Genomic DNA, 10,394 nt, shown 5'->3' with positions numbered 1-10,394 from the left:
TTAACGCGCAAAACACGATACGTCAAAATAAAGGATAAAAACTAAAATGCAAAGCCGCACTTACTCTAAGCTGCGTTTTCGACGTGGCAAAGACGCTGCTTCAATTGTAAATCCAGAAAATTACTTAATACCTGAGGAAGATTAGTATGCTCTATCCGCTCTGGCCGGTTCTATTTTCACATGATTTTGATTCTGTTTTGCGCAGTAAAATGTTAGTGGCAAAATTGACTCTGGAGGGACAAAGGTGCAAACATGTTGACGATTTTAATCTCTATATAGTTCAATCCGAGCTTGATGTTGAGTTCATTTCTTGCAGATGACTTGGCCAAAACAAAGCTTCAGCGCAGATACGAATCGGCCAAATCAATGCTTTTCGATGTAAAGACTGCTCTTTAATACACACAGGTTTCTTCAAAAAAAAATTTGACTAAGTTATCGCCATTCCTCTTTGGATGGTGCGTTCCTCTTTGATAGCGAGTTAGAGCTTTTGACAACTAATAGACCCTCTATTTTTTTGGTTTTCCGATATTAGTAACGTTTTTTTTGTGCTCTAGGCCACGCACAGTAGCCCTGCTTCTCGGGAAGCCGCGCTGCTTTTGTGCTCATTAGGCTGCTAGTGTGTCTGTGCCTAGCATGGGTATTTATAACTTGTACGGCGACTATTCCTATGGCCTTCGAAAAATTACTCTGACTTTGCACGGAGAATTAAATCATAAGTTGGTTAGATCTTTTGTATTCTTATTTATAGTTGCACATTCAAAGTTGTGTCGCCGAATATTTTGTCCTTTTCTGAAGGCGCCTCAAAAATTGATGTATTATTTGAAAATTTGAGCCTTACGCCAACCTCTGCCGAACTTAACCCTGATTCTTCTGGTAGTTTCGAGTCAGTTTCCTTTGATGCAACCTGTTTGTCGAATTCGAACGATGACCGTCGTTACTCCTATGTATGCGAGCGCATTGTGAAGGGTGAAATGCTTCGCTGCAATTTCTGCGATGGGGATATAGCGGACATAAGAAACATCACGAAGGTTGATAACCTCTCGTCGGTTGATGCCCTGGCCAGCTCCGAACTGAGCACATTTTTCTGTCACGAAAAGAACCCAGCCACTGAAGTCAGTGGCACCGCGCTCTCGAGATTGGTTGCTAATCTACCACCTTCCTCTATTCTTACCAATGGGATTGAAATGATTTTTAATTCCGGTGTATGGATTTATAAATCCACAAAGTTGATATCGAAATTGGAGGGTGTTTTTTGTTCCCGGTGCCATGTAATGCTCGGTCGTCTTGGTAGGAGGGCGGATTTGCTTTCATGCCTCGTATGTTTTGTCTCTTATAGTTGGCTCCGGTGCTGACACCGTGATCGTTCTCTGGACCGCCAATGTTAAGGTTTGGACACAGGAAGTCGATATTGACGGCGATTATCTGCGTCATGTTGAGCTTCCGCTTATGTGCGATGTTTATTATTATAACCTTATTCCCTTTAGTCAACACGATGTGGACTTTTTTGAATTGCTTTTTTCACGAATGCTGGAGGATGGACGCTATCGTTTCGTTCTTTCGGCTGGCTCGTACGAAACCCCGATGAAGTTTGCTTTGGTTAGTTCGTTTTTAATTAATATTTGCAGTTTCCACACCTTATGCCCAGTTGAGTCGAGTTTTTCGATGTGCGCAAGATAATTTCATCAACGTTGGGATCTCTCACAAATGTTAACTGTTTTGAATGTATGGTTTGGTAGATGTCTTGTTTATTCGCTAATATTAATTGTAATCCTAATCATTTTTGTTACTGGAGATCAAATTTACCTTTTTCGTCTACTAGCTGGTGCCTTTTAGATAACACTGGAACGCAGCTATTTGTTTTGTCTGGGTAATTTACTTACGCTTATCTCTACAAAGTGGATGGAACGCTGATGTAGTTTGCGTTAGCGTCCCCTTGGTTCGAAAATGGTGGTATTTTACGCTGGTAATAAGGATTAATCTTTTCTGCTTATTGATTTGAAGGCTAAACTTCAAGATTTTCAACTCCTTTATATTTAAAACGTTTAAACCCGACCGGAATCTCCCCGTTTATAGAGTAAAAAATTATTTGCATATTACTTCCCATTTTCCAATGCGCTTCTCTACGACATTTATCCACCTTTCTCAATGCCTAATTGATGCATAGAAAGCAGTTCCGTTATAGAAAGATCTATCAGTAGGGCCGAATCATCCTGGTGCAGTCCATTTATCTTGGTATCAATGGTGAATCCGCACTTCCCAATCGCCCTTGTACTCCACTCCGAAATGAAGTGGTGCATCCAGGTTCCGTCGCATATAATAGTACGATCTAGGATATATTTGAATTTCCCATTAAAACGTTCCCTCAGCTTAGTGCGCTGCTCAACTTTGTGCTGGCGCCACCTACCTCGGCATGTGCTTTTTTCAAAATTGCAAATATCCGTTAATTATATTTGTTCGACGTCTTCAAGACGCTTCCACAATTCAAGTGGCCTATTGTGACTGGACTTTCCATTTCCGAACTATACTTGAAGAAATTTCATCACCACAACCTGATTAATGCATACACTGCTGCAGTCGCTTGCCATCTCCGACTAATCCCCTTCTAGAATGGTCTACTACGTGTCTACTCTATTCACCCATTTGTTATTCGGGTTAAAACCCCTATGGTAGCTTCCCTTTTGCCAGCCGTAGAAGTAAAAGTTCCGATTTGACTCAAGAGCTTTCCGTAAATTATTAGTACTCATGCTTACCTATGATGACTAGTCACTATCAAGTAATGATGCCTAATTTCTTCCGAAATCTCATAGGATTCGTAACTGAGTGATGCTTGTGCTCCTTCCTCATAGATTTGGTTGTTTGAACAGCGCTCCTGTCTCTACACAGCTACGATTGACACGACAAGGGTCGCCTCCCCTTGCAAGAGCGATGCATCGAGTCACGCCGAGGTGGCTGAGCGAGCTCCTGTTTTGAAAGTGCTCTACCGCCTCCTGACATCAGTCGGTCCTACCGATCCTTTAAAGTAAGTTTCACCACCCTCAATCTGAGATATGGAGTCGAGAACCGGTTAGGATTGCGAGTAACACGAATCATCTGGTGTACGTCAAATCTGATATCGTTTTACCTCATAAGCGACTTATTTACTGTGAAGCGTGTGTAAGTTGTTGCACAAATACTGCTTGAACCTCAACCATGTCCTTTAGGTCCTACCACCTCTTGTAAGCTTTAATAAATATCCAAGTCGACTTAACTAATTGCAGAAAACTATTGAATCCCGTAATATGTTTAACGACATTCGCTTTTGTTTCAAAATTGAATGCTTTGTATGCAATAGTTATCACTCGATTCAAGGGACTTGAGAGTGCCAATGAGTTATAGGTTTACCCAGAGAGAATATGGCTAGCAAACATTTTGTCATTCAATTCGGCCACTTTTATTCCTTGAATTGAGCTGAGATCCTCGTGACTATTGTTGCCACCGATGATGCCAATCGGACTGATTGAAAATCGGACAGTTGCTCACTTTGAGTGGGATTTGTGTTGGGTTACAGAGTAGCGGATCCCCTCTTCGATGAGTGGAGTCGAGACTTTTCTGTGGGTCATTTACAATTACCGCTAGAGACCTGTACACAGCTGGCGACTTGCCTGTCCCAGGTCACTCAACGTCTGGCACCGCAACTGCGCCGTGGCAAGGGCCACACGGAGGGCTTTACTGTATGTTTGAGTGCAGAACCTTACTTAATTTTAATGGCTTAAAAGTACTGGTTTGTCAATCAAGCAGTTGTCGTAATGTTTACTCTCACTTTTGATTATAGGTCGGTGGAGTCCCTGTGAGAGCCTGAGGCTTGATCCTACATCCACTCCCACTTGTATAGTTTCTTACTGTCTTTCACGTGTGTTTTCATAGAATAAAGATTATGATAAAGTTTGGAATAGGTCCTGGCTAGTTGGTACGGAGTGACAACCGCAATAAGGAAGCCGTTGGTTTTTCGTGAACGGCAGTTTCCTTTTGCTGATCTCACTGGCTCATTGTCACTCGAGCCTATGGAGGGAACAATGGTTAAAAGTCAATGCGGTAGTCTTTTTACTCGTCAACTGAGTGATTTCAGAACAGTTATTGTCCAGTTGGCTGCTTGACTGCACGGACGCCTCAGTCTTCGCAGATTGTACTTCTATTCCACGGCATGGCCCTCGGACCTCGCTAGTAGTCTCCTAGCCCTTCTCTGCGTTGGCAGTTTGTGCTTCTACACTACTCTCGCTTATTGCAACCTCAATTTGGAGTTGGGCCACTGCATTAGTGACAGTAGCGAGTAGAGCCGATCTTGATTTCTGTGGTTGATTACCGAATCGTAACATAACGGAGCTACGTCTGCTGCGAATGGCTAAATCTGCAAAGACCCCTGGAGAGAGATGGTGTTTACTTTTAGTAAATGTCCTAGTCTTATACTCCGCAGGGGGTCTATTAATAACTAACATGACACCAGACTCAAAAGACTCCGAAAGGCTCTTTGCAAAATCTTTAATCAGAGGGGTCGGGTTTCAAGGCCGACTTTCTTATGAATGATCCTTAGTACGCGAAGTGCTCTCTTTGCGAAGTATTGTCCGGTCTTGAGCAGTACGAAGGCGGTCCATTCGCCTACAAATAGGATGGGGCACTACATAGGATGGAATGGCCTTGATGCCTCTGTGGTTTTGGAGGAAAGCGGCTTGGATTCAACACCGTTCCGGATTCGAGGGCAGATTTAAAGCACTGACTACTATGGCATAGCCGGTGAAGGAGATTGAACAAAGGGGGCGCCGGAGGAATCGCTGAAAACACAGGAGGGATTTACGTTTGAATTGGATTTATAACTGTGTTGAACTATGAGGGCACAATCGAGTCAAATCAAGAACGACGTACAGTCGTGATCGCAAGCGGCTGATTTCAAAGCTCATTTGCGCAAGATAGTCAAATTCGCTTTTGAAACTGGATTGGGTTTGTTCTGAATGCATGGTGAAATATTAAAAAACAAGCTAACATTTATGCCGTGGCGCTCTGAGTCCTCCCCGAAGTCAAAAGAAATCGTAATATTAGTGGAGAATACGTATTGCCGACATACAGAAGGACTGGAGGGCTACTGGCTTGGATTGGAGGCTACATCGCCCAAAGCACAAAAACCGAGCCTTAAGTGTCAGCGCAACCAAAAGAACAGTTTAATAGGCAACTGACACGCTACACAGTTCCCCTTCATTTGGAGCATTACCCCAGCGCTTCCCTTGGTCATACTATCGCTTCGGCCATCGCAATAAGGTCAGCACTGCAAGGAAAAAGACCCGGGAACCAACTGTGCCAGTCATCGAATTTGCGTGCAAGTGAGATGATACCTAACCGTAAAGTCACTGATATGCCTTGTCAATTCCACTGGATCAGTAGTTTCGTCCTGTTTAAAAAACTGTAATTTGGGGAAGGCGAATGTGGTGACCATTTCGTTTGTCAGTTGATATTTTGTAAGAACACTGTACCAAAAGCAGCGCTAATTAATGAGAGGCGGGGTTTTAAACAGTTTTGGGAAAATAATGTTTCGTTTTTGTTCCTCCTTGCCACTTTGTTCTCACTTCATAACTGCCCAGCAATACCTAAGTTTTATTTAGCTGGTAGAGAGGGGGAGGCACTGCTTGTTTACTTAATTGACGACTTCATGTAGGTGCCGCAGACAGTTACTTAACGAACACTCTCTTATGGTTCAAGACTAGCGTCGCCTCAGTTATTAGTGTCATTCCTACAGAAATTGAAACTGGGGTAGTTACCGAATTTGGAAGTCATTTTCAGCTCTTCTATTGGGGGTCACCACAGACTCAAATGCCTTTCTTCCGTTACGTTAAGGTTTAGCATTCAGTAATCGAAACTAGGGCAGATATCTCTGAAGACAAAGTTCGCTTTCAGCCACCATCGATGTAGCTATGCAAGTCATTTTAGAAAATGGTCGAAGTTACAATACTAGTATAATACGTTAGTGCTTGTTTACCTCCCAGTATTGATATCGCGCCAACTCCACTTCCACGACTGTACGTCTGGCCCAAATATTTCACTGTTTTTTGTTTCAGAGAAGCCTCAGATCGCTACGCCAGGGCAGGAAATGCGTCGCCAACGTACAGAAGAGCTGAAGGAACACCGACATGATTCAGGGACCGTATCTGTAATACGATAGCGGTTCATCCCTCGCTATTGGTGAGGCTTCACTTTTGTACTTTGAATTAGCCCCCTTGTACCCTGCTGGGTGGGCTGGCCTTTTGGGCCATGCCAATAGCCCAGACACCTTCTCCGTGCTGAATATATATTCTGCCCGAGTATTGTGTCTTCTTTGTCTTCAGGGAGTCTCGGGACGCTAAATATCACTTAACAAGAACGCAACATTAGAGACTTAGATGCCAACAAAATCAAAAACAAAGAGCTAATCAAATAATCGAAATATCTAACTACCTGTAGGATATGAAGTCACTAAAGGTCAAATCGCATCAGTGTAGACCTTGATTTTACAATACTTTTAAGACGCATTGAGAATTAGTGTCAAAAACAAACTAATTATTCAGGGTTAATGCTTTTAACCAAATAACAAATAGGTGTTTGTGAATTTACCACGCGTCCTAGTTATCGCGCGTCTGTTGCAGTAACCACCCGACCAATTGCTGGTTTGGCTTCGTGTGTGTTAATCAAAGGCGCTTAACTGCAGCTTCGCAGTTGTCCGCCTAATGCTGGCCGCAATCAAAACCGTTGAGACAGGGACAAGGGAGGAGGTTTTGCAACATTTGTCTCAGCCAAACCTAATTGAACACGATCCCGACAACAATACTCTCCTGCATTATGCTTGTCTGGCTGGAAATTTGAGTGCCGTAAATGTTTTGATCGAAGCAGGATTTTACGTCAACGCCAATAATGTCGACGGTCATACCCCGATTTGTGATGCTGCGGCGAATGGCTCAGTTGAGATAATTCGAGCTCTAATTCGTGGCGGTGCAAACGTTAATCCACTAGCGTATTGGGGCTCCCCACTTATGAATGCAGTTAAGAATGGTAAGCTGGTTTTTTTTCTAACTTTTAGGACACTACGATGCAATGGTTGTCTTAGTTGATGCTGGTGCTGACGTTAACGCCTGTGATCGTAAAGGTTTCTGTCCGATACACGTTTCAGTTAAAAACCGGTTTTACCCAGCTGTTGAATATCTTTTAATGGCCGGTAAGTCCCAGCCCTTAGTTTTCCGTTCAATATATGCACGTAAGCCCAGGCGTAGTTGGTTTTACCCAGGTGCTGACCCTAATAAACGCGTTCGTCTCACAACTGCTCTACACATCGCTGCAGAACTTCGCGACTTGAAAATGGTTCGACTTCTGCTACACTACGGTGCTTTTGCCTCGCCGACCGACTTCAGGGGACGCCGACCAATCGATTTTGTTGAAAAGGATTCTTCCATCTACAAACTTATCTCTGCTTACACTGGTGAGCCTACCATTCCATTACAGTTTCCGACTTTTTGTTCCTAGCTATGAATAATTCTTTGCGTCCTATTGATGTTTCACACACTTAACTGTTAAGGCATTCAGTAGACGACACGTTTGTCCGTGATTTTAGGTGGTGAACTGTGTGTTTATTTTTGAGACATTATAGAATTCACTTTCTTTCAAACAGGCGTTATCTTCGAGTTATAGGGAATGATAAATGTTCAGTTTGGTAGTAATAGTTCTTTCTCATCGAGTAACGAAGAGATAAGTGGGCGTAGTATTTAAGAGCATATTGTTACCATGCGTGCGTGAAGGCCGTCTGCGTACTGTCCAAATGCGCGGTGAGTTATACGTGCCATTAGCTGTGACGGATTTGGGCCAATGCGTACCTATTTACGAACAAATCCTTTGTTGATTTTAATGCTCCTGCCAGAGGACCTTGTAATTTCACTTCCTGAAGTTTTTGCGTCCGGAAAACTCCTTTCCGCCCCGTGGTTAGATAAACTATATAATCGATGCAAATACCATCTTCATTTAGTTTACAGGGTCATTACTTCCAAGTTCACAGAGTTCCTTTAGAACTAAATTTTTTTTTCTGGTTTTTGAGTCCTAGTCACGTGTTTTTTATAACACCCAAGAGAATAACATTGATTCACGTAGCTACGATAAACTTTTATACAAACTTTAATAATATTGTGAACTTGGCCATTTCGGTGTTGCAACAGTCAAAGAGAATGGTAAAGCACTCTCGTAGCTTACCCGCGAGTGGTATGTTTCGCATTTTGAAACCCCAAAACTGCATGGCTGCATAACATTGGAAGTGGTCATTTCCTCCCAAAACTATTCTATCTTTAAAGTCGAAATCTTCTCTACCAAATCGGTGAGTTTGCATTTTTGCCATGTCCTGCTGCAAAAGTGGACTCTATGTGGACATGACCGAACAGACAATTTCTTTTTGTCTATATTGCTTTTTTGTATAAAAAATAATACTATGGTTACAGTTTTCACATTTCATTGAAACTCGCCTCAAATATCATGTGTGACTTCGTTTTGGAAAAGATGGTGCATTATTTTTTGTTTCTACAGCTATGAGAGTCGGAATACATGGAACACTGCTACTTTTGTGGGGAAAAGTTAAATCCGACCAATTGGGGGAGGGGTCTTTGCTATCATGTATGGTCACCTACTTTTTTTCTCCCTTAGCTTGTTTTTTTAAATAGCACGAATCAGGAAATAATCATATTTTTTTCTAAGTAGGTTAAGATTTCCACTCACCCGCAATTTATAGGTTCAGTCTGATCTGTTGCGCACATTGTTCGTGAATCTAGGGCTCTTAATTACATGAACTTGTTTATCTAAACAACCAACGCTGTGACGCTACCTTTCCTTTACAATCACTTGTCGGAGCGGTCGGTAAATCTTTGCATTGTGGCTATAGTCTGAGCACGGGTCTCATATGATAGACTAGCTCAATGTCTGTTACTCTTGCCAGGTTGGGTGCCCTCACTACAATTTCTCTCACGTCTGGCTATCAAACGGCAAATTCCCTCTCTCCTTCCTATCTATCTATCCCGTCTCGATCTACCCAGCATTTTGTATGACTATCTGACTTTCAAATTTTAACCACCCACTTCTTTTGTTACTTCTTTAACCTCATTTGTCTGCTTCATTTTTTCACCATTTTTGTCACTTTGCCCTACTTCCTTGTCGTTTTCATTGCTAATGTTATTACTCTTATTTCATATTTTATCTTTTCATAATAATAGTTTTATCTTCATCACCTTTTACTTTCGAGTTAATTGAAGTGTTGGTTTAGTTCCTTTGACGTTTCCTGCCGCTAGAAATAGTAATGCTTTAGTTGTTTGTTATAACTAAATTTTTTGTACAAAAATTGGGTGAAATTTTGACAATGCAATGCAAAAAAAGGAAGAATACAGGATATGGCGTACAGTACTGAACGGCTGCACTCAGGCTTAGTTAATTTAACTCGGAGCTGTCCAGTCGGAGACGCACTAATTAAGCTCAGTCAAATAGTGGTTTTACTAATTTGAAAAGTGCTTTCTTATGGAACCCGAGTCTGAGTCTGAATGTCTTCCGAGTTCAGTGGTTTTGGTTTACATAGATGGTAAATCGAAGTTGCCGACCTTGCTTTACTAGTGCTCAATGGAGATGTTCCTGGTTCATTGAGTCAGCCTTTCCTTTGAGTGGAACCCACTAGCTCTCCGGTAAGTGCGTAAAAACGTATATCTCGAGCACTTGATAACGGCGGAGTTATCTTGGAAGGTGATTAGCTTCCTTCTGCTTACTCTGACACTGATATTCTCTTTGATTTTGCAACTCACTCATTCTTGAAAGCTGAGTGACTATGGGGGAGGGTTTTTCACTGGGCTACAGAAGGGCTTAGAGGCTTTAAGCACGGACGGAGCACAACGAAAAAAGTGCCCTAGTAGTGGTGAAATCAGACAAGAGCCTTTTGGATACACCGATGACGCAAATGAGCAGAATAATTATTGCCTTATTCGGGCCTCAGAGTTGCCACATTTGACGTAGCTAGAAGACCAGGTACTAACTCAAAGTCGTACCGATTGAGCACATCTGTGGAGATTAAATTAGCGTGCACAAAAGAATGACCCAACTTATGAACGGTGTAGGATTCCTTAATGCTACCACTCCGAGGTTCGGCGTAAAACTTGTATCATGAGGGCTACTTGTCTCGAAAGCATTATCGCGGTTTGTGTGACACCTGGAGTGCAAATCAACTTACAAATGACTAAATTCTGTACAATGAAAGCAAATTGGAATCGCTGGGAGATTTTTTCGTCACCTTGATAGAATACTGACGTTTCTGCTGTTAAGGCTCAGCCTGACTCCTCGCAAGTAATGAACATGGAATCGCAGCTCTACTAGGGGGTTCCTCCTTT

General features: G+C 42.4%; 2 protein-coding genes across 2 annotated transcripts; both read left to right on the top strand. All coding sequences in view use genetic code 11, as the record gives it.

Moving 5' to 3' along the window:
- Positions 1-316: 316 nt before the first annotated feature.
- On the top strand, positions 317-3,838 carry EGR_00494 (hypothetical protein; the record flags this gene model as incomplete). Its single annotated transcript, XM_024489743.1, has 6 exons — positions 317-378; positions 749-1,287; positions 1,337-1,596; positions 2,847-3,019; positions 3,548-3,710; positions 3,812-3,838. The coding sequence occupies 6 exons, from the start codon at positions 317-319 to the stop codon at positions 3,836-3,838; spliced, it is 1,224 nt and encodes a 407-aa protein (XP_024355740.1).
- Positions 3,839-6,725: 2,887 nt separating this feature from the next.
- EGR_00493 (Ankyrin repeat and SOCS box protein) lies at positions 6,726-9,096 on the top strand (the record flags this gene model as incomplete). The annotated part of the gene is made up of 4 exons (XM_024489742.1): positions 6,726-7,047; positions 7,076-7,210; positions 7,280-7,471; positions 8,966-9,096. The coding sequence occupies 4 exons, from the start codon at positions 6,726-6,728 to the stop codon at positions 9,094-9,096; spliced, it is 780 nt and encodes a 259-aa protein (XP_024355739.1).
- Between the last annotated feature and the right edge of the window lie 1,298 nt (positions 9,097-10,394).

The sequence above is a fragment of the Echinococcus granulosus genome, assembly GCF_000524195.1.
Source record: "Echinococcus granulosus chromosome Unknown EG_S00002, whole genome shotgun sequence".
NCBI classification, from domain to species: domain Eukaryota; kingdom Metazoa; phylum Platyhelminthes; class Cestoda; order Cyclophyllidea; family Taeniidae; genus Echinococcus; species Echinococcus granulosus.
Note: the sequence above shows the minus strand (reverse complement) of the source record. Positions and strands in the feature narration are given on the sequence as shown.